Genomic DNA, 25,163 nt, shown 5'->3' with positions numbered 1-25,163 from the left:
CTGTTAGATGTTACACTGAAACGTGAAAGTTTGTTTTTCATGGTTTTAAACCTCTGAAACCTCTGAAACTGTGGAGTGGACAAATTGAGACTTTCAGTTTAAAATACACAATGAGACTACTATGAAAGAGAAAACAATCAATTTGAAATCAGTCACTTTTTTAAATCATCTTAGGTATTAGAAGTTCAGATAAAAATAGACGTTACTTCCTGAACCCCATCACAATCAAATCACAGGGCGTTGGTGTTTAAATGTTAACTACCTGAGGACAGCAGAAGGTCTCCGAATCACTGTTTTGTGAAGTCCTAGCAGTGCTGCTGTGCTCCTGATGGGTCTTGTTTTAGGGCTGACTGCTCTGACTAACATTTCGCTGATAACATCACTCATAAGTAATTCAGAATCCCCGTCTCTGCCTACTTCTGCCTGCATTCGTCTTCGTCTATACTCTCATCCTGAGGTTTCATCGATAACAACAGTAGTGAAAGTCTTTTCACTACTTTTCTTTTTCTCTCCCTTTTTTTCTTTGTTTTCTTCTCTATTATTGGTCTGAACCTTTCTTTTACTGTTGCTGGTATAAATCATACTCAGTGCCTGTTTCTGTCTTATTTATGTGCATGTATGATAAAGAGAAAAGGAGACTTGTATTACTGTGATAGCATCACAAGCAAGTAGGAAACCGAGGAGCTGTTGGGAGTCTTCATTTGTACTTGGGAGATTGCCTGGAAGATCTCTGTCTCACTCTCTCTCTTTCTGTGTGTGTGTGCACGCATCTGTCTGAGGACATGGTTTGTCAGCAGTGTGGATTGCCTACTTTATAAAACGTGTGTTACTCCATATGCTTTTTCTGCTCACTTAGGCACGCAAAAACAGAATATTTGGAAAAATCACAAAAAACCACAAAGACACTTGCACGCACCAGCACACATGCTCATCTTTAGTGTCTCATTAAAGCCCAGCTGAAAATTAAACTAGTCAAACACTCTCTAAATCTCAGTGCCAGCTCTTACAATCAGAATAACATAAATTAGCTGGAGGCTTTGCCATAAAAGGAATATAGCTTTGTGTTTACATGTTGGTCACATTATGCCAGATTCATATTATGACATGATCTCTCGTATAGTTTACATAGTCTATAGATTTATATACAGACCGAATGTGTTGATGACATTGTTGGCGAGATTAAAGACGTAAAGTCATCTTATCTTTGCTTGTTATGATTATGGTGATTATGATGGCAGCATTAAGGCCGAAATATACTGAACCTAAAGTAACATGAAGCAGACCAGTGTTGAATGCTGCTGGCTGTTGTGCCGCTGTCTTTCCCTGGATACAAAAGAGGTCCTTCTCTAAACTGTGACACTATTCCTATTCCTATATTATTCCTGTGTTATGGAATTAATTGTGCTGACTTATTTATGGTGCCATCACATTAGTACTGAATAGGTTTGTCACCAGAACTGAAAGTTTCGATACCTTTTGACACCAAACCAAAAAACACTGATACTCGAATACTAATTGATAAAGAAAAAGCACAGATTATATCGCATTAGATACTCATTTGCAGCAGTATTGAAATCAACAGTGCTTTCTTCACTTCCACCAGCTGACGCTCTGCTTTACACCGCCCCACTGTAAGCTGACAGGCTCACAGCCCTTCCCCTCACTAGCAGCTGAACACATGAAAAGTAGTGCAACAAACTTGGTGATGCTTATTAAAAGACCAACAGCCCACTCTTTATCAACAGTTGTCATACAGTTGTTAGCCTGGACACATGTTACCTGATTAATTACAGAGCTGCCACGTGCTATCATTAAAATAGGGTCTAGTGGCTTTGGCTAACAATAAAATGCTAATGCTAATTTTGGACTTAGGGATATTTTATATTCAGTGCAGTGAATTGACGTCAAATCTGCTGTCACTAGCCACCGTTTCTTGGTCGTGCACTTATCAAGTTTTGTAACCTGCTTGAAGACATGACTGTGTTGTTTTTTTTTTCCTGCTGTTTTAATGGTATATCAGTAGAAATGCTCAAACATTCACAGATTATATAAAGGGAGATGTTGGAACAGTTGAAAAGATGATACTTTGTGGACAAAACTGGAAAAAGCAGTTTTTTTCTCCTTGTTTTGATCTCTTCTTCTCCTACATCAGTGCACATGTAGTTCTCTGATCAGGAAAATAATGTAGTGGCTACCTGCTTTGCTGCCATAACAGAGAGCATAAATGAATGAGGCCGTGAAGCCAGCAACCTGGTGGGTATACTGGGGCCTTTAGAGAGCAAACATTATCAGTCCTGCTCATCTGTGTCGTTAATGGACAATGTTAGTTTGTCAAGATAGCAAAAATTATTTGTTTTTAAAAAGTATTGTGTTTCTTTTAAAGAAAGACACCTAGACAAATGATTCAGTAGATATATCTATAGCAGGAACTTTTCATTTAATTGTTTGTCCATTATCTAACTTTGGTGTAGAATGAATGACAAGGGATCTTTATTAATAGAAAAAAGCTGTAAAACGTATGAAAATATCCTGAAAAGTTCAAAATTAAAAAAGCCTTCCAGTGAAACGGACTGGCATCTTTGCTTGCCCGATTTTGACCCCCGGGCCTTATGTTTGACACCTCTGCTTTAGAGAAAATCAACATTTGGCTCTGGTACATGTTCCTTCACATGATTTAAAGCATCTTTCCACTTGGCTCGCAACCAAATGACAATTTTTACTAAATAGTTGAGGAGGTGTAACACCTTAACAATACTCTACAAAACTCAAAACCTTAAACTAAGACTCCAAACTCCAGGGCGAGAGCAGCAAGAGTTTTTTGAACACTCCAAATCTCCACATGTGGGAATCTGACCGTGATGATGTTTGCTCTAGATGCACACACCCACCCCACTCCATCTCCACAAGAGGGGAGATTTCCATGACAAAGGACAATTATTGACTTTCATTGGCTCCGCTTTCTTTGATATCAGCAAGGGGTGTGTCTGTGTGTCTGTCTGTGTGTGCAGGAGGGGGCGGGTTAGGGGACAGCAGAAGAAACAGGGGGATCTGATGAAAGGAGCCGAGTGGGGAAAAAGCACCCGCTGACCCGCAATGGAGTAGTAGAAGAGGACGATTACAGCAGAAAGAAAGGAATGATTTGTTAAGGTTTTCTTCCTTTCAGTCCTCCACTTTACTGCTTTTTTTCTGTTTCCTCACTTTCTGGTTAGTGTTTTCTTTCTGTCTGTCTTATTCCTTCCCCGCATTTTTTTTTGTACTTTAAGCTGCCTATATATGACTGATCCTCCCCCTCACCCACACCTCCGCTCCCTCCTCCTCTCCCTTCACTACCATAATTTAAGGGGCTGAAAGGCATGGCGAGCACAGAAAGAGGAGAAGGGAGAGCAGTGAAAAAGGGGAGACCCTGCAGATGAGGGCCTTCCTTCACGGAGATGGCACAGATGTGAGGGTGTTTTTGTGAAATGAGTCGGGGAGGGGCGGCGATAGGCTAATTTGCGTGGCATAAAGACGGGGGTCCTTTTCATATGCAGAGCTCCACTTTGATGCGCGGCCGATGAAAGCTGGAGGGAGCACAGAGGAGAGGAGAAGAGAGGGTGACGGAGGGGTTCTTTGTCCCCCTGACAAGAAGGCATCTGCTCCACGCTGCTCTCCTCTCCTGCTCTCTTCAGCTATAAGGAGGCTCCCACAAAGGGGAAGCCGAGGGGGAAAAGTGTCATCGGAGCACCTTAGAAAGCAGAACATAAAAAGCAAAAACATAACAAAAAAATAGCCACTCAGGTCCGCCTTGCATACAGATACGCATATCGTTACAGAATTCAAGAGCTGAGGCTTCACACACAAACTGGTGAATTGCAAAAACATGCTGACATACTGTGGACAAATTTACATAGTTCCACTGCTAACCAAAAACGTATTCACTTTGACTCATTGTTCCTTTTGAGAAGCAAATAAACTATACAAAACTTTCTTCTGTCACTGGGATTGAGATCAATGGCTTCCAGGGTGAAAGGTGTGCGTTTGTGTGCATGTGTCTGTGTGTGTGCGGTGAGAGATCAGAGGGAGACCATACACTGAGGTGACTGGCGGTGCTTTCTGTACGAACCCCTGTCTCAAGTCTGATGTGTAGACTGTACAGCTTTCTGAGCATGTGCGTGCGCTGATGTGTAATTGTGTATATCTATATTTGCATGTGCATGTGTGCATATGTCTTTCATCTCACCAGGCCTCTCTAACCAAACACTGGCTGATTTCATGCTCACACAAAAGCTGAATCTGTGCTGCAAAGCTGAAAGGGGTCCAGGCAGAAAAAAGTGTCCTTTTTAAAGTGGTTAATTCAATAGGACACGTAAATCAGAATTTTATGCCCAGTCTTGCCTAAAATTTAACATGTTTGCTGTTTGCTGACAGTGTCTGTCGGTCAGACTAGTATAGCTCAACAACTTTTAAATGGAATCCTATAAAGAGTGTACATAAAATAGTTTTCAGATAATGGATCATTTTAACTCTAAACCAGGCTGGACTCCAAAAGGCTAGGCATGCTGCGCTATGTTGAAACTGATAGCTCCTCTCCATTTCCCCACTGTGGCAGTTACCACTACATATCATCACAGCAAAAATCTTCCTTATGTGGATTCCTCGCTTCTCAAGATTTTCCGCTCTAGGTGAGCTATCCTCTCACCTTTTGTCAGACATTTGTGTTTTTTTAGCAGCAGAGCTCCTCTCTCTTACGGATAATTGACATTGTCATGCATTGACAGCCACATGTGCTGTCATTTCTCTTGATCCTCTTTCTTTGTTGTTTTTGTTTTTTTGTGTTGCATTGCTCAACAGCTGATCTGGGAATATCTTTAACTCTCAATTTGATTGTCTCCTTGTTTGGCAGGCCTTGAAATAAAACCTCAGAGTCACAGAATGAAGCCTCCTGAATACAACTGTCATCAGTAAATGGTTCCCAACAATAGCATTCTTCAGCTGCATGGCAGTTTTAGCAGTGGCACACTGCACAGCCAATAACTGTTCAAAGATTGCTTTGGCTTGTAGTTGAGAGGGCACTGTTTATTGCTGGTATCCAGTAATTACACCAGAACATACCAATGGTCACATGTATGTGTGAGGTTGCTGACTCGCTGCTTGTTTGATTGTTAGAAGTTGTATTTTACACATATAATTGACATTAATTTGCTTGATCTTCATATTTTTGAGCCCAGAAAAACCTCTGGGTCTTAGAGGGAGGTAGAAATAAATCTTTCATTAATTGGTTATCCCTGTCTTATTTTAGGTGATCTTTGCCCTGAACCAGACTTTATTACAACAGGAGTCTTTAAGGGCAGGAAGCCTACAGGTCCCATATACCACTGAAGACCTCATCAGGCACTACAACTGTGGAGATCTCAACTCCATTATCTTCAATCATGACACATCACAGGTCAGATCATCCACAATCTCATCTCATCTCATCTTATCTTATCTTATCTTATCTTATCTTATCTCATCTCATCTCATCTTATCTTATCTTATCTTATCTTATCTTATCTTATCTTATCTTATCTTATCTTATCTTATCTTATCTTATCTTATCTTATCTTATCTTATCTGTAACTTTCAGTCTGTCTAATAAGCTTAGATTCATTTTGACCCCTTGATCTTAGGTTTGTCCAACTGGCACAACCCTTAACCTTTTACTTTCACCCCTAACCTACTGACCCACCTCACCTTCTTCTTCCACCACCCCACACCCCCCCAGCGTACACATGCACTTTCTCCATACTTAGCTACTTCTGTTCTTTCTTTGCCACCATTGCTATATGTTTCTCCTGCCAATCTCATGAGATCTTTGTCAGTCCAAAGGCTTTTAAGTCAATTGTACCATCAGTCATGTAAAGAAAATAAATAAGTAAAAACCCTTGAACGATATGTCTTAAGAATTTCAGATTTTTTATTGATTCAACCTTAGTCAAAGGTTTGCAAATAACCTATAAATAAACAATCATGTCTTCTGTGCTTTACTTTCATGGCCAACTACCTTGGGAACTATAGGTCCCTAACTTCAATAATGTGACACTGCCACCCAATGAGCAGGCCACTGCCCAGGAAATAGACAGCTACTTCCGACAGGAACTCATCTACAAGAGAAATGAAAGGATGGGCAAGAGGGTCAAGGCTCTGCTTGAGGAACACCCAGACAAGAGCTTCTTTTTTGCTTTTGGAGCAGGTTGGTGTTCTCTAATCTACACAAAATACACACAAAAAACAATGAACAGTGAACTCTGTGATCAGTGTTTGGAGTATCAGCTTTATAATATGCAGTGTGGGTTGTTGGTTTACTAGTGTGTTATTAGATACAATAAATGCCGCTATATACGTATAATATCCCAAATCCACGAGTTCCTCCCCGTGGATACTTCTATGTGTATGTGTATTTGTAAAGTGGTAATGAGATCTTTCCTTCAGTCCAGACCAAAACTCCTGGACACAAATTTACTTAATTACCTTCAAAATGACTGAATGAGTGAATGGTCTGTGTTTGTGTGTTGTGTGTGTGTGTGTGTGTGTGTGTGTGTGTGTGTGTGTGTGTGTGTGTGTGTGTGTGTGAGTGTGTGTGAGTCTGTGTCTGTGTGTGAGTGTGAGTGTGCATGGTGGGGCCTGGGGCTCACTAAGCCTTGACCCCTGTGGGACATGGTCCTGCTCCCGGCTGGATGCTTCTGCCCGTCTTTGGGATGTGGGTGCTTGTTTGTTCTGGGGTGCGTGGCTGGATGTTCCAGTGTGGTTGTTGGCTTGCTCCCTTGGTGGCAGGGTAATAATAATTACTTTTATCCATTTGATATAATGACTTTAATTCCAGTTTTGTTTGAAGAGCACTCCTACAAAGGAGATTAGAGACTTCTTAGTCAGAGCAGCTTAGCAAACTCAGGTAGAGAAAACAAAGACATCGTAACCTCCTAAGACCCGAACTCTTTCATGGCATGCATTTTTAATTTCTCTTTGCTATTTGGGCTGATTGGGACCGGATGAATGTAAAAACAAAGAATTACGTGATTTTTTTTTTTTTTTTTTTACCTCATTTTTGTTTCTGAGAAAAATGAGATCCACATACTGTATGAGGGCATTCGCTTTAAATTTCGATAGAACAATAGCAGTATAATGTCCTCATAAGTGGATATCAGACACTTGTAGAGCAAAATGTAGTATTTTGGTCTAAACAACTCAAAATGTGATGTCCACATATGTGGACGCCAGGTCCTAGCAGGTTAAGGAAGAGGTGAACAGAAGCCCCAGAAAAGCTGAATTTAGCTTGTCTTCCCAGAACTGAAAGGGCAGAGTCCAGAAACACACACATATATATACATTTATACATATAAGTGGGAATTTGTGTCTCTTACTGTTGTCTTTAAATAAAGAAAACAATTTTTTTGGATGTTATTGCATTGGATTTATGGAAACCGGTGCTGCTAATCAGCCCTACGAATGAATAACTCACTGACTGATAGATGGTCTTTATCAACTTTGAGTCCAAATAGTTTAGTTTAAAGGAGATCTTCTATAAACCATAATTTTATCAATGCAGGGTTAACCAGAAGCAGACTTGTGGTGTGTTTGAGTCATTTAGAAATGTCAGCACAATACTTTGAATTCTTTTAACACTACATAGCAACCTCATAAGTATCACCCATCTAATAAAAGAATCCAATGAAAACAGGGACGGTGATAAGAACAGAAATCAAGCATACTTCTATGTGTGTGTGCGTGTGTGTGTGTGTGTGTGTGTGTGTGTGTGTGTGTGTGTGTGTGTGTGTGTGTGTGTGTGTGTTCACTTTATGTGTGCATAAGTCCATCAGCCAGACTTTCTTTATTCTGTTTTGAAAATGGACAATCAATTGATTCATTCATTTTCTCTATCCTTTGAATTTGTCTTTGTTGTAAATCACTGATTGATCTATTGATTATATTTTGGACAGTTTTCTAATGTAATGTCCAACAATCAGCTTATTTTTGCATAAAGTGTTTACAGATAATTAATAACACATCTATAAACTATTTATTAGCCATCAATAAGGGGAGTCTTATTGAAAAGTAGCGCCATTACATTCTGAATTTGGCATGTCATAAAGTTTCAGTTCATTTCATACTTCTTATACAGAGCTGTATGAGAAGAGTGGACCAAATTGTATTAATTTCTTAATCCAATTTTGTTGTTTTGTTTTGTGTTTTTTTGCTTTTAAACAATGTTACTGTGTAAACCTTTGGGGGGTCATTTTTGAGTAGAACAGCAGTGAGCTTTGAGCAGAAAGAGAGAGGCTTTCACAGACTATTGGTCTGCTGCAGGAAACAGATGAGGAAAAGCAGATGAACACGCTCGCACACACACACACACACACACACACACACACACACACACACACACACACACACACACACACACACACACACACACACACACACACACACACACACACACACAAAACCCACTCCCAGTGCCTAACAAGGAGTACATTTCAGAGCTTTCCCCTAAGGAGGTGCCTTTACAAGGGCTTGGTCTCTGAAGGTGTGTGCCTCTGTGTGTATTTTTGTATGTATGGGTGTGTGCTTATATGTGTGTTCACTGTGCATGTGTGTGTCTGCATGTGAGCTGGTGAGTGAAAGTGATATGGCCAATCAGCCCAGAAGCATTGGTCTTAGACATATGGAGGGCAGGTTAGGTCGTTGTGTACAAGGAATGGGATGTGGCACACGATGGTCCACACACACACACACACACACACACACACACACACACACACACACACACACACATTACACAGGCCCCTGGGTATCTGGGTAAAATGTGTCCTTAATTATCCCGGGTGGGGTCAGAGGACAAGCACACTCACGCACACACACCGGCTACAATGGAGCCCATTATGTCAGGGTACTTCGTTTCCCTGTTGCTATCAGCTGTGAGATCTGTCTTATCACTGACCTTATCATGTCCCTCTGAATCGTTAAAGAATGTTTAAACAGATTAAAGATTTTTTATGTTCCACATTTTCAAAGCTTTAGGTAATCTGTGATTATGAATAATGTTAACTTTAGATTAAATTTAATTCAGAGGAATTAGAGTTGTGCTTTTTGAAACAGCAGTAGCATATTTGACATATTTCTTTTCCCGAGTAATGATCCCATTTGACTGCAGAGGTCGGCCTGCAGATTCCTGACTGACCTATGTGGAAAATTGTTGAGGGTTTTCATTTTTGCTTTCAGTAAGCTTTATTGCCACAACAACTTAAGTACACTGGAAATAAAATAATGACCTAAAATAACTTCAGCATTAACTGTGATGAGGAAATATGGCTGTTTTTTATATTTAATTTTTATTTACATGATCAACGCAGTTTGTCTGTTTGTCTGTCAGCAAGACAATTCACTCACTGGCCACTTTGTTAGGTATACTTCAGTAGTTCTGAAGCGCACTTCTACAAAGGAGATTAGAAGCGTTGTAGTCAGAGCACCTTAACAAGTTCAGATACAGAAAGCAAAGTCAATTTTTAAGTAACACGAGACAGAAAAGCTGATTTTTTTTCTAGAACTGATGGGTAGTACATGGCACAAATTGAGTCTAATCAGCCAGTCACATGACACAAACGCAGTGCTTTTAGGCAGATATGTGCATATAGACATGCTAAAGTTTAAACTGAGCGTCAGAATGGGGAAAAAGGTAATTTAAGTGATTTTGAATGTGGCATGGTTGTTGGTGCCAGACGGGCTGGTCTGACCGTTTCAAAAAACTGCTGATTTGCTGGAATTTTCTTACACAACCATCTCAAGGTTTTCCAGAAAATTGTCTTACAAAGAGAAAATAGCGAGCAACAGTTCTCTGGATAAAACTGCCTTGTTAATGCCAGATGCCAGAGAAGAATGCTATGAATGCTTCAAGTTGATAGCAAGGCAACAATACTTTAAATAATTACTTATTATAACTAAGGTATGCATAAGAGAACCTCTATATGCACGCATTTAATGCAGATTGGCTACAGCAGCAGAACATTACACCGGGTGCCTCTCCTGTTAGCTAAGAACAAGAAATTGAGGCTACACTTCAAACTGGCTGGGGAACAAGCCGAACTAGGAGACGCATAGTCAAAGGAACCCGTAAAGGTTTTGTGCAGATATGTATACCTTCTGTCATAATTGAACAATCGTGCACTGGATTTGACCCACAGTTGTTATCTTTGACTGTGTGAGCCATATTATGTGAGTATTTAGGTGTTTTTGCATTGTACGAAAAAAAAAAAATAAATCCATGAATGGACAGTAGTCACACACTAGAGTAAAATGCTTTCGCACCCTAAATAATTTCCCATACAGGAACACATACACACTGATTTATACACCAAGAAAGTATTGCTTTGTTACACGTGGGTGGAAAACGAGGCCCTGCCAAAGTCTTTTACCTGAACTGAGCTGTAGGGGCTAAACTGACTGGTCAACTGAGAAATTGTTATTTAATTTCTTGTCATCATTTTCACACTCATGTTAAAAATTCACCAGAATGTGGCCTGTGATTGGTTTGCATCCCAGCTTTCACTGTTAGATAAACTTTGTTTTTCCGCAGTCTGGCCAGAATAGTGGTCAGGAAGGCAGCAGTCAAACAAACAGTAGCGGTCGCTGGTCAGTACCTCACACTACACTTTAAGGCCCAATGGAGCAGACACATACACACGCTCTCACTCTACACTGGCTGTGTCTCTCTTTACTCCCACCTCACACTTTGTTGTCTAGAGTCCTTTCTTCATTTCCTTGTGCAAACTGCCTGTTAATGCAAGTTCACAGAGTGCAGTGGATAAAGATTTGAAGAAGGAAAAGAGATGCGGTGATAAGAGCCGGTTATAACAGAGTCACATTCATGGTGCTCAGACCTCTGTGACCACCCAGTAGTTCTGGTTGTTATGAGAAAAGGTAGAAAAACGTTTCATACACCTGCAGCACAAAGTACCCTGTGTCATGCTTAGTGCCCCATCTTTCTGCTAAAGCATAAAAACCAGGCTTATTAGAGTAACAGAGACATTGCCCCAGTCTTTCCTGTCATCCTCATAAAAAAACATGTCAATAAAAAGATTTTGACTATACTGGGATTTGAGCCAGCTTTCAGCGATTTGCCTTTTTAAAAAAATTTTTAAAGTTTTTTTAACAACATAACTCATAATGGTGTACATATAATATTTGCCAGTTCTTTAGTCCTAGAAGGAGCAGTGATTTTAGACTCAATATATTCTGCCCTTGTCTTGACCATAATGGTAAAACTATGAAGGTTTTTCCAGTTTTACTTTGCGTAGCTAAACAGCTATCCTGTCACAACTTTGTACTTTACTGTACTGTAAGTAAATACCTCCTAGAAATTTGTCTTTTCCCCCCACTTGTTTGTCTGAAATACCACGCCCATCACTCAACGTGAATGATGATGTTGAAAACGTGCCATATGTTCAGACAGACATATGGAAGTGGTTATTGCTCCGCTCCATAGGTACAGTAACCCAATCCATGTATACAATCTGAACCCTTGTTCCCTTTATAATCTCTGCCATACCCTGGCACGCTTGACTTTAATAAAATGGTGTGTTTACATATCGCTAAAGGCCGAGAGCGACGTTCTGCCTGCTCTCAAATGTTTTTTCTTTTTCCAGGCTGAACTTGAATACATCCATGTTTCAGCCTGAAGCTCCTTAGCACACCATGATTCCCCTGAAAATCTGCTCCAAAACCACAAATTTAAATATTTGCGGCAGTGTAATAGCCAGTGTGGTTGACAGGCTCTAACGGTTACTGTACTTTGAAATGTTTGACTCTTTTCACAGACAATTAAGGTTTGACTTTGGATCTTTTGCTGTTTAGCTTGGTACAGCCTTGCTAAAGTGAATACCCCTTGGTTAGTGAGCTGTTTAGTACTGTGGGTATGCCTGTAATAAATGGATGTTTTGGCTCATGAGCTGCAACTCATGACAGAAGTTGACATGAACTCATAACTCACACAAAGCACCTTGACAAGTCAGTATGTGGGTTGCTCTTGGTACTGGAATCCCTTGATGAACTGCTGAGTCCTCTAGTTTCAACATAAGCAAAGGGTACTAACATAGCCACATTTATAATGCATTTGTTTGCCAAACTATTTAAAAGCAACTTAAATAATAAGAATATATCTGGCATATTCCAATTGGAGCCCCCTCGAGCCAATGGACATGACAGTGAATCCAAATCCCACTCCCATTTTAAGATGGTAGTGTGACACTAACCATTTTCAGCTGCTACTTTATATCAGTTTTTATGTTAACAGTGAAGTTATGTGGCTTTTATTGACACATAAGTGCTGTACCACAAAAATAGAGTGAAGCCAATAAGATAACCGTACATATCTTACTGTAAATAACTCAGAAGCTTTTTTTTTTGTTATTTTATGATGTGATAATGATACAGTTATTATTTCACAATTATGTGAAATAATACATGCAGAAGCAAAAATGTTCTGTATCACATTTAATATTATAGATAATCTCAATTGATATTTGGGATTCAGGTATTTGTTTTTGTTTAATATTTTAAAGCATTATTTGCTGCCAATGGTTGGTGCTGCTCTCCCAAAGTGCAGAGTAGGATTAGGTTTAGCAGATACGATGACAGTCATATGGGAGACGGGGTACACTCTGGATAGGTTGTCAGCTAATCATATGGCATGAAGCAACCACTGACACTCACATCTACACCTACAGGCAATTTAGAGTCACCAGCTTACAAAGCATGCTTTAGTCTGTGGCAGGACTTAACCACTGGCACAGTGATAACATTGAACCCAGCGGTAACAGCGCTAACCACCGTGCCAACCCCATATAAACATAGGTTTGAATATTTCCCTCAATGTAAATATAGTTGTGATGAAGAGTTAAAACAAATTGATGCAGAATCTATAGTTTATGATCCTGCTACACACTGCAATCAATCCATATTCAGCTCATTTGAAAAGCATTACATTATAACTGTTGTTACAACACTTTTTTGTGTAAATAAACTAAGCCTCTACTGCCCCTACATGCATAAAATGGTAGCTTCATAGGATTGACTAGAGATTTCTCCAGGTTAAATCTTCCACATGCATGGCTCAGATCTCTGCTGTGTGTTTTTACTGTATGCACGGCGTCACCGCTGCCACTGCCCCTTTGGTTTTTCTCGCCCAGATGGTGTGAAAGTCAAAAAAAATATGGTGCTTTTTTCACAGCAACCTCACACTCATAAACAGCCAGTTTACAACTGTTTGGGGTAGTCGCTGACACAAGTAACACACATGTCATCCAACCATTAAAATCCAGACCAGACCTACCACACACCGGTTAGGGAAACAGGCAGCTAGGGCCAGACCATCTGCCAATCCTACATTAAGTCCCGGATTTAAGTTTGAATGACACCTTTATGCCTAACCTTTTTTTTAAGGTTTAGTTTATGATGATACATTTAATGATAAATGAAATTATCAGTTATTAAGATATTTAATCATGTTTGATCGAATAAAACAACAGCTATCAGGTGTTTTTTTTTAAAACAAATCTGAGGAGGTGGACACGGTGTGTTTACCACCTCCAGAGTGGTAAACACACTGTGATGAGGTTTTGTGTCAGAAGAGAGGAACAACTAGCTGCTTTGAGTTCAGCCAGACAGACTTTTACTTATTATTTAAAACTGTGAGTAGTTTCCGTTTGCATGTATAATATTAAACTCAGTCCAGATTAAAAGACAAAACATTTTAGCAATCAGATGTTAAGATACCACGATCTGTAATGTATCATTAGCACATCCAATGTCTTCTTCCATGAGGATAAAAGAGCGATAAACCTGTCAGCCCCTCTGGGTAACTAACTGCTTGTTAAGCTGCTGAGTGAAACGCTCCTAAATATATACATTTTGTTGAAGTCATCTGGTCAAAGGCCTCAGCCTCTGTACTTGAAAGACATATTTCCTACAGCTCACGCTTCTCTCTCGGCTGCAGCACTAAATGCTTGTCACAACAGTTTGCTGTGATTTATTAAAAGAGTTGAACTCCTCACCCACTGACCTCATTCAAACTCAGGAGTATTTCCTTATCCACCTGGAAAAAGGCTTTTTACATGCCTGCCCAGAGGCTCAGTTTCATTTGGACCAGAGGTAACTCGCTACTATATAAAAGGGGAGAGGGAAAGGAAAATGACATCTTTAGCAGCAGCAGTGCATCTATTGATGAAATTTCTCATGTACAGTTCCTGTATGAATGAGTCTGTCTCTGGCTGTACGGTGACTCTGTACATTCAAACAAGCAAAGCAAGGTTTGACCTCAGTAACTTCTTTTCTGGCTTTGATTAGCTTTATGTGTCCTGTACACAGTGTTGGGAAGGTTACTTTTAAAATGTATTCCACTACATATTACAGATTACATGCCACAAACAGTATTTTGTAATGTATTCTGCTATGTTACTCAATGAGAGTAACGTATTCTGAATACTTTGGATTACCTAATATATTATCATGCTTTTTACAACTACATGAATCTACATTGCTGTGCGATTTATTACTTTTACTGAAAGTTACTCGCCATACCAATACCAACTAGATGTTAAAATCTTAATATAAAGTGAGTAACAGTAGGTGGACATTAGGTAAGGCTGCACTTTTTGCAGCAATCTCGTATAGAAAACTATTCCGCACGTATATAAAACAGGTCCACAGCTCCGAACCCTAAAGGCATAAAACCGTAAAGAGACCTCTGGCTAATACGTCGGGTTCCGTGTCGGGATCGTAGCCGAAAACTAGCTTTACTTTGTTGTCTGGGTCAACTTTGTATATATATATATTATATATTTACATGCTTCCATCTCCCGTTTCTGGTCGGTGACATCTCTTACTTTTCGACTCTCTTTCTTGCTCCCTCGCTCACAGACACATAACGGGTATGGCAGTCCATTCTCCCTGCAGCACGGACTACACTGCCCATGAGGCTACATTCTTTAGGGCAATGCCTGTAACACTCTGCCTATTGCCTTCATATTAAATAATTTTTGTGAATAATTTTTTAAAATACTTCTTCACGTCATTATGCGAGCCGCAAGTAGAAGTGACATGGGCCGCGAGATTGAGACACAGACATGAGAGCCTCTTAATGCGTGTGTTGTTTGGGTTTCCACCGCCGTGTAATCCATTCATTTCAACAAAGTAACTGTATTCTGAATACCACCTTTTAAAACTGTAACGGAATACAGTTACTCATATTTTGTATTTTAAATACGTAACTGCGGTACATGTATTCAGTTACTACCCAACACTGCCTGTACATTACGGTTAGATTAATGGTTTGTGCAAACAACACAATAACAAATGATTTTTTTTTATTGTAAGTCCTGAATTAACCACATTTATAATTCAAATTTAAATAGTCTCTATAATAATGTTCTTGTTCATAGTTTTTGTTAATAACATAAAAAAAATTATGTTTATGGTAAATGTGTCACTTGCAGGAATAATACACTAATATCCTTTTCTTAAACGTCTTTTTTTTTTTCATTTCCCGTCTTCTGGTGTCAGATGTGTAACCTAAAAGCTGCTTCCGCTATCAAATATGGAAGCAAGAGTCAGGAAGGCATATGTCTAAACTGTATTAAAATTATGGACATAACTTCTAGGTCAAAAGTGAAGGCTAAGTGAGTCCTGCTAATGACCAACAGGGGGTAACTCCACTGGGTGCAAAATGAAGTCTGTTTTATTTTTAGTAATCTTTTGGAAAATGCTACATTGGCTTCGATGTAGGAAAACTCATAGGAGACGTATTAATTTGGGTCTAATTTGATTTGAAAAGATGGCAAAAACTCACAGCTCAGGCTTCAGTCACACAGACCTTGAGACAGGTAGAGGACACCCTGGCAACCTCTGGCTGTTAGTGAAAAAAAATGTATTACCCAACTGGTTGGCAAGTGTTTGCTGGAGGTTGCTGGCTATTGCTGGCATGTAGCACCAAAAACCTCTTTGTGATGGTTTTGATTATGTTGCCATGGTTGCTCACAGTTAGAATCAAAGATGCTTGCGAACTACTAGCCGAGCTGCAGTGAAACTACTGCAACACAAACGAGAAATGGAGAATCTTCACCTTCAAAGTAAAAGTTGTTCCCTTGCAGCTGCAACCAAGATGTTTCAAAACGTGCACCTTTTACTTTTAAAGCAAATGGTGTCTGTTTCCTTCATTCATTGTTTTACAAGTCAGAATCTTCCATGCAAGCTACAGTGACAGCAGCAACCTGCCAGCAACCAAGCATTTGCCAGCAGGGTTTTGGTGCAGCACCATAGGTCTTTTGGTGACCTATTTCATTTTGAGATTGCCAGCAACCACTTTCCAACCAGTCTGGGGAACACAGATGTTTTCTTAGCAACCAGATGTTACCAGGGTTCACTGATTGATCTCTAGGTCTAACTGGAGTTTTAAGTTTCACAGACAGCCAGCAACCACTCACCAACCAGTCGGGGAATACAAACTTTTCCCTAGAAACAAGGGGTTGCCAAGGAGTTGCCAGCTGGTTTCTAGGTCTGCGGATTGGGACCTTAAGGCTTCACAATGGGACTTAACTAACCAATGGGTGATGTCACAGTGGCTTTCTCAATTTTTATCTGCAGTCTGTGGGATTAAGTAAGAGTTCAAACACATACCAGAGCTGACAGAGTAGTAACCGAGCGAGGAGGAGAGTAGATCAACGAGGCACTCAGAGAGGTTACCTTTGCTCATGGCTGAACAAGGGCGCTCTACCTTACTAATTTAATTCAATTTATTTGGGACAGTGCATGTTAATGAACATACATGTAAAAAAAAATGTCTAACTGATGATATTTCTCTGACCGCTTATTGCTGAAAGATTATTTCTGCTCAAGAAATGTAGGTCACTCTAGCTTTTACTATTTGGGGGAGGCCTTATGCTCAGGGGATTCTTTTCTGTAACATTAGGACCTGACACTGTGGGTGATCTTGGAACCTCTGCCTATGCAACTTCTATTTACATCTGCAGAAGTATGAAGGTTAGGCATACTGAAGCTGGGGAGTAGAAATCACCTTATCTGGAAAGAAGAGTAAACACAGACAAACTCTGAAGCGAGGGGCCGTCCTCTAACTCCCTGTGAGAGTATAGCCTACGGAACTGGACGACCTAGCCTGCCCTAACATGTGCTCATCTTTTTTTGTAGAAATACTTGATTGATGTCATTTCCATAACAAATGCATTTTTATTTTGTGTTTTACATCTGTGTCCTCTCAAAGATTATTTCTGCAAGAGGAGAACTTGGTCTTACAATGTTCCCACAATACTGTTTGTGCAAAGAAGCAAGGAAGTTAATGAACTACTGTTTTAGTTGAACAGAGTACAAATAGTCGTTAGCTTCATTAGAGTCCTAAAATGAATGACTTGATAAATGAGTGAGTTTCATGTGTCCTAAATTATAAGCATTAGGAAAATGAAGGTGCTGTCCTCCTGCTAAAGATGCAGAAAGAACAAAATAATCAGCTTAAGATGGTATGGTTTTAATTAACATGTGCTGAAATTACCCTTTTGTGGGTCATAACTTCTGTTTGGCATTTAAAAAGATCTGGAGTGAATGAGAGGTTTTAATCAGAAAAACATCATTTTTAGGTTTTGCCCAAGCTGCTTCAGATGTTTTAGCTGCTGCAGAAGTTAAACTTGGGTATGTTTTCTTATGAAGCTAAAATGAGAAAGCTGGAGGATGTAGGCTCACAGTTCAATGCAGGTCAAAATCTTTTTAAATAGGTAGTAAAGGATAAAACAAGAGTGAATAGAGACAGAGGACGAACAACCGGGAAACTGTCTGAAAAAAGTGCTTTTGAATTTGTCAAAAAAAGGAGAAAAAGAAAAGTGATTGTGTTGTAAAGGCAACACGGCAGTCACAAACGTCCGGGGAGACTTTAAAATACTCTGTCCTGTGGATCTGCTTCTAGTTATAACACAGACCTAAAGCAAAGACAATATGCAGGCCTCGTGGACAACTGCTACAGCTCTTGCAGATTACTCAAACTAAATGGGCACAAAATTGCACTCCAAGCCACATGTTTTAGATGGAAGTCCTGTGAGAAAACGTCTGAGAAAAATGACGATATGGAATTCTTTTTAAAAAGTGAGAGGGCATCCGACTCCCCTTGGTATATTTTTTTCTGTGCTCAAACGGTTGAAAACCTGAGCAGAGACTCACAGCAGGATTGCAGAGGTTTGTGTGTGTGCGTGTCTTGTTTTTGTTTGAGAGGAAGTGGTTTTTGAGGCTACAGTATGCAACCTCCAGGAATACATTCTGGTGGCAGAGTGTAACATAACTGGCCATGTTGTGTAGACAGTTTTTCATTCTTTGCTGTAAAAAAACAACAACTGATAACTTTTGACAGTCTTTAAAACTTTCTGGCTTTTCTGGATTCAGTATAACGGTCATCAAAGTCTGCAGTATGTGTTGCTCACACAGAACAAAGCTTTGTGTCTTTGCTGACAAGTACACTCGTCTACCATTTTATTAGCTTCCAGTGTCCTGACCATGAGATTGTGAACCACTGGTCAAACAGACCCAGAAGAAAGGATAATAATAATTACATACTCATACTCACTCATTTACCTGCTTATTAAATATCTCAAAATCTCAAATATCTAATCAGCCAGTCACATTGCTGCAACTTAACTATATGTACATGCCTAAATACATTTGCATGTGGTTTCAGCCAGTTTTTTTTCAGTCAGAATTGTTTAGCGTCAGAATTTGGGAAGAATTTAAGTGACTTTGAACATGGAATGATAGTTGGTGCCAGATAGGCTGGTCTGAGTATTTTAGAAACTGCTGATCTCTAGGGTTTACAGAGAATGATCTGAAAAAGAGAACATGCCCAGTTGATGCCAATACAAAAATGCCTGTTGTATGCCTTGTTGCAACCAAGGTATGCAGAAGCGTATCTCTGAACACAACACATCGAACCTTGACGGACGATGCCACTCCTTTCAGCTAAAAACAGAAAAGTGAGGCCACAATTTCAACAGGCTCACCAAAGTTGGATAACAAAAGAATGGAAAGCTGATGCCTGGCCTGATGAGTCTCAATTTCTGCAGCAACAGTAGGGTGGAAGAGTGACTCCATCCAGCCAGTGGTGGTGGTGTAATGGTGTGGTGCATGCCTACCATGCACGTCCCTTTGGGACCACAGTGTATCCATCTCCTGATTGGTTGCTTTCTACAGGATAATGCACCTTGTCATCTCAAATCATCTCAAACTGTGACAACTCATGACAAAGAGTTCACTGTACTCAAATGGGCTCCACAGACATCAGTCTAAATCAGGGGTGTCCAACTCCAGGCCTCAAGGGCCGGTGTCCTGCAGGTTTTAGATCTCACCCTGGGTCAACAAACCTGAATCAAATGATTAGTTCATTACCAGCCTCTGGAGAACTTCAAGACATGTTGAGGAGGAAATTTAGCCATTTAAATCAGCTGTGTTGGATCAAGGACACATCTAAAACCTGCAGGACACCAGCCTTCGAGGCCTGACGTTGGACACCCCTGGTCTACATCCAACATATCATCTTTGCAGTGTGGTAGAACAGCAGATTTATATTATGACTGCACAGCTGATGAATCTGCAGCAACTTTCTGATGCTGTCATTTCAATATGGACCCAAATCTGTGAGGAATGTGTACAGCACCTTGTTCAGTCTGTACCATGAAGAATTAGGAGAGTTCTGAAGAGAAAAGTTGGCCTAACCTAATACTAGCTAGGGGAACCTGGTGAGTATGTAAGCTTGTATAATATTGAAGTTGCAATGCTAATTTAAACTAGGCATCTTTTACAAAGCCTGTTTCTTTTTCTCAAAAGAATATATCTGCATATATCAAATTGCCTTCTCTTTCTTTATATAAATGTCTTCATTGTGCATACATTTTTCATCTGTCTCACTTTACCGTTTCAAAAAGTCTCTACCATGCAGCTGAAGAAACAATTAAATTTAACATGAAATCCAAAGACTGTATATCAGTAAGAGAGCGTTCTCAGTCACGGGTATTCAAACACAACGGTTTTTTTTCTCCTTCTTGGCGCTTGAGACGCTGAACTGGATATAAGCACTGGAAAGTGACGAGTACAGTTTTTTAGGAGCTTTACTTTGATATTTCCACTTTATGCTATTTACGTCTACTTCATTCAGTTCCAGGCTGTAGGTGGACAGGTGGCCCAGCACCATCCCCTATTAAATATTCTCTGAAACTTTATTTGTAAAATGAGACATTCAGTGGTAGGGACTTTCAGAATTGGCATTGCTCCGGTTTATTTTGTCAGAACTGCTCGCTTGTAAAGAATTTTCCAACTTTGATCACTTTTTCACAGTGAATGAGCCGGTGTGTACTCAAGTCCCTTAATGTCTTGGCAGAAGGAGCTAAAAATGAGGACTGCGCTGAGCGAGAGAGTGTAGACTATTGCAGCCTGACAGATGTAATCCCTAACACGGCTCCAAAGTGCTGTGTGCCACCACAAATTTTCAAGTGAGGGTTTATTTAAAAAACAACCTCACACCACATACCTCTTATGTGCCCTGTTTTTCATTTAGGCTCAGCATAAATTTAAAGCTGCAGTTGCTCAGCACAACCTTAAAAACTTCTTGCAGACCCTTGAGCGGTTATCACACTAATTATAAGCATGGTTCATGTTTAAAAAAAAACCAAAAAAAAATGCACAAAGCAAGACAAAGTAATTAAATGACAAACGCATTTAATGATCCGTCTTCATCAATTCTGCAAGTGCGAACAAAGTTGCAGCAAATTTGCACTAAGCAATGCAACTCCATGTACTTTCTCTCACATTCTCCCAAATAACATCCACATTAAAGAGACCATTATTCCGAAACACTTGTCTGGGACAGAGACGGTGATCATTAAATAACAAATTGGTGCTAACAAACAGTGTCAGATGAGATGAAGGCAATGTAATCGATTTCCTCTGAAGCACCTAAAACTTTTCTGATCCAAATTATGTGAACGAGGAGTTCACGTCTAGTTGTAATGTCTTCTCAAATTCACATTTCCTAATCTCCGTTTTCCCTAGTTTAGCTTGAGCTCAAGATATTTGGTTAATTGTTTGAAAACCACCACCAAGCTAACACCGCGCTTCAAACTGTCTTGTCCCCACTCATTTATTCAGGTTGGTGGTAGTAAGCCGACTTTGCGTAGGCACAGCTTCAAGATACAGTCTACAGAATCTCAATAGTTTGTTTTAGCTGTAAAACTGTGGCCTTAAAGGATGCTCTTGTCCTCTGCTATCACAGTCTGGCATCTGAAGTCTTGACATTCCTGTATTGCTTTGCAGTCTGTTTTTCTTTTGTAAGAAGGATAAATCTGCTCTTTTGTTTCTGCTTCTGTCTTGAATTGCCTTGTTTTCTGTCTGCATTTATGTCTAGCTTCTTTGTTTTCCCTTCCCTGTGTGTCTCGTTTTTTCTTTGTCATCTCTACTTCAACAGCTGTGTCTGTTTACATAATCCTGATTGCTATCAGTTTGATTGTAAATTGTTTTATTTCACTGAATTAAGCCTATTAGTGAACTGTCTGTCACACAGTAACATGCCTGAGAGAAGTACAAGGAGAAATGTTTTGGTATTGGTGGAGATGTTAGCGTTCTTTGGCCTAACTCTATAAAGGTACGTGGTGTGTGGCTTTCTCTTGTGTATGATCAGTCTTTCAAATTCTTACAGCCGTATCACAACCATCGTTTATCACAGCTTTCTCTCATCACTGGCATCTCCCTTTCAAAACCACATCCTGGAGGAGTTTGAATGGATGAGGTCTGATTGTAATGATGTAATATGTTGTCGAGTCTGACTAAAACAACACATGAAGCTCTACTGCTGTCCTCTGTGCTGGACTGCTCTGATGCTATAGAGTCCACCATTTTTAAAGTCTTTGTGGTAAGTTATGTTTTTGAAGGACCTGCAAGAGATAAAACTGTTCTGAGTTACAATGTAATATAATCTACAGTTAGAAAGTTGATGTACTCCAATAAAAGGCTTGAGACTTGGGTGGAGACTAAATCCGCTGGCTTGTATGCACACCCGTTTAACCAGAGCTGTCTTGGTTTTGGCGTTCTCTCTTATGCTTTCACGAAAAGAGTACCCTTATCCTGCAGGGGGTTTGGATCAAAATGACAACACATATTTGCATGTAACATCATGCTAAATTTATTCCAGGCAATGACATTGACATTAAAAAAAGTTTTTTTCCATGACTCATCCAATGGTAAAAAAAAAATCACGGTGCCCACAAGGATATGAATAATGTTAACATTAAGAGTTTCAGCGCCACAAGCTGGCTGCATGAGATAATCTAGTGTATGCCTCTGATACAGGATTATTTGGGCTGTGATTTTAGACCATGGTGGCATCATAACATATCTTGCATAATAGCATTTTTGTAGATAGAAATTAAATGACAAAAACTATAAAGTGAATATATATATGAAGTGAAATACTTTAGCATTTTATAGTTTATGTTTAAAAAATCAAATGTTTTAGCCCATTAGTAGGTGGTTGCTAAGCTGCATGCTAAAGTCATGCATCACGAAAAGTACCTTGGATATAAATTGCATTCTACTTGTTGTGAAATGAAAATGATTTGATGGTTTTATATGTGTATAATATGTGCATAATTGGTACAAATTGGTCATCTGTAGACGGTTGCTTGGCAATATTTTGGTTGTTTATCTTTTGAATGTATAAGAGGAGTTGTGACTTTGTGCGTTGTAGGAAGATTATGAAAGTTTTATGTATGTAGAACAACAGCTGTTGCTGTGCAATCACACTGTGGTATTCAGATTAAACACTCAGTGGTTATTTCATGTATTTCCATTCTGTCACCTTCAACAGCAGTGTTATCAGTGTAGCTCTAGTACCAACTATGCATTTCTCTGGGTAGGTATTTGATTTGCTATTGTGAAATTCTCAGGGTCTCAACTGGATGAAAACTAGTGACTGACCACGCCACTAGAAAGCTTGTTTTGTTCAATAAAATTATACTATTCTATTATTTTAGTTAACAATATATCAAGTCATATTATGCCAGAACTTTTTATATGACCAGTACTTTGGTTTTATGACCCAAAGTGATTTTATTTCCCATCACCCTCAGCGTGCTGTACTTTTATTTCTGTGGTCACTACAAACATTTTTTAGTTAAAGTAAGATGGAATACCTGCATCACATGAGAAATGCATCTTATTCAAAGTGTTAAGTAGATTTGCCACCAACTTCCCTTGCAACTTTTTTTTGTTTAAGAAGAAACAAAAATCACTGCATCAATATTTATTAATCATTTAATACTCATTTGTTTTGCTCCAATCTAAACTTTTGAGTCAGATTTTAGTTTCTTGAAAGTAAGCAGCACTTTTATGTAAAGCTTTTTTGATTTCATTTGTTGTACGCCAATTGTTCATTTTTTCCTTAAAATAGAAAGAAAAAAGTCGTGAAGCCTGCTTTGAAATCAGTGAAACAAACCATTCACAAAAAAGAAATCCAGTATTTTCAGCTGTATCCAATGAAATGTTTTATCCGTCTACAAATTATCATAGAATAATAAAGTGAAGATTGATAGACTGTATTACAAGGCACTGTGTGTAATTACTCTTAACTAGCTTGACAGTGTTTAATCATCATGCCTGTGGTTTGATATTACTTCCAACGGTGTCCTGTTCTTTTCAACCAAATTGCATGTGACTGATAATTGATGAGGTTTCAGTTTAATACAAGGAGGAATTGACTGTCCATCAAGGACATGCAAATCTATGACTTAACCAGAGATTAAAAAAGTGCAGTGTAAGCAGAGCCCCTATTTCCAGACACTTGATATGTGTGTTAATACTGAGCTGGCATTGTTTGAAAAACACCAGGATGGCTGTGTGATTTCTATGTGAGTTGATAACCAGTCATTTTCTTGTCATTTGCCTTTGACATGACTGTTGCCTCCATGGATGGCTAAGTCTCCTTGACAGTTGAAGGCACTGAGGTTTTGCTCAACTTTTAGCAGCTCAAAGAGCCAAAACTGTGATTTTCCAGTAAAATCTTTGGCAGGTTAGTACTTCCGACGTCCTAGAGATGTCAGATCATGAAATTCAGTTTGTTATTTTAATAGTCTGAATCTCTCTGTTTTTATAGCTCTCTTTGTCTCTGTGCTGTAATTTATGCACAGTTGATGTTCAGGAAACCGCTGTAGCGTCAAATATCTGAACAAGAATAGAAAAACTGAAAATGACCATTTGAGCCAAAGATTGTGGCTCTACGTCTTGGCCAATAATAGTATCTTCCCGAAAGAAGCAAACCAAACGCTCCACACATCAGATATCTTATTGTCATCGTCTTCAGTAAAAGGCTTTATTCAGTGCTCAGTGGTCATGATTATGGGCTGCTGGGTCCAGCTGACTAGCAAGGAACATGTGTACATAAACGGAAAGAAAAGGCTATGTAGGGCAGAATGTCCTCAGCGGTGCCTATACGTGTAGAGTTTGTTTATCCAGCATGCTGTAATGTTATGAGAACTGCTGCTTCAGCCTTAGTTACAAGTTGTAATGTAAATATTGATGTGTATGGAAAAGGAACAGTATTTAAAGCTTACCATATGTTCTAATAATTTGACACACTGATTCTGAAAACTGGATAAGCGTTTAAGGACAAATACTGCTGTGGTCCTTTTCTGTTAGAGTTAGCAAAACTGTATTTTGTTCATGTTACAGACAAATATTCACATTTAGCACGTGAAAAGGTCCTGTGGACTGCAGAGTCTAGCATGTAGAACCTAGCTTGTAACTAGCTAGTAGCACCACCTTTAGCAGCAACAACGAAGTAATAATTTTTTTTGTATGGCTTTCTAAGTCTTTCACATGGTTGTGGAAGAATTTTGACCACTGTTCTTTACAGTGTTGATTCAGTTCCTTAAAGGTTGCAGATATTTCTTTACATATCCCTCTCTCAAGGTCCTGCCACCAGCGATGGGCAGTAATGCGTTACTGTAATCTGATTACTTTTTTAAAGTAACGAGTAAAGTAAGGGATTACTATCGCAAAAACGGTAATTAGATTACCATTACTTTCCCGTAGGAACGCTGCGTTACTGCGTTACTAAAACC

At 39.4% G+C, this 25,163-nt stretch overlaps 1 protein-coding gene across 1 annotated transcript in view; it reads left to right on the top strand.

Moving 5' to 3' along the window:
• The window catches only part of trabd2a (TraB domain containing 2A), a 57,429-nt gene that overhangs the window by 21,002 nt on the left and 11,264 nt on the right, over positions 1-25,163 (top strand). The window contains exons 3-4 of the mRNA XM_005939471.2: positions 5,279-5,425; positions 6,037-6,211. Coding sequence (XP_005939533.1) covers positions 5,279-5,425; positions 6,037-6,211 — 322 coding nt within the window. The remainder of the gene's footprint in view (positions 1-5,278; positions 5,426-6,036; positions 6,212-25,163) is intronic.

Source organism: Haplochromis burtoni, unplaced genomic scaffold, assembly GCF_018398535.1.
Source record: "Haplochromis burtoni strain Fernald_Lab_line unplaced genomic scaffold, NCSU_Asbu1 Contig_118, whole genome shotgun sequence".
NCBI lineage: Eukaryota > Metazoa > Chordata > Actinopteri > Cichliformes > Cichlidae > Haplochromis > Haplochromis burtoni.
This window is presented reverse-complemented; position numbering and strand designations above follow the sequence as displayed.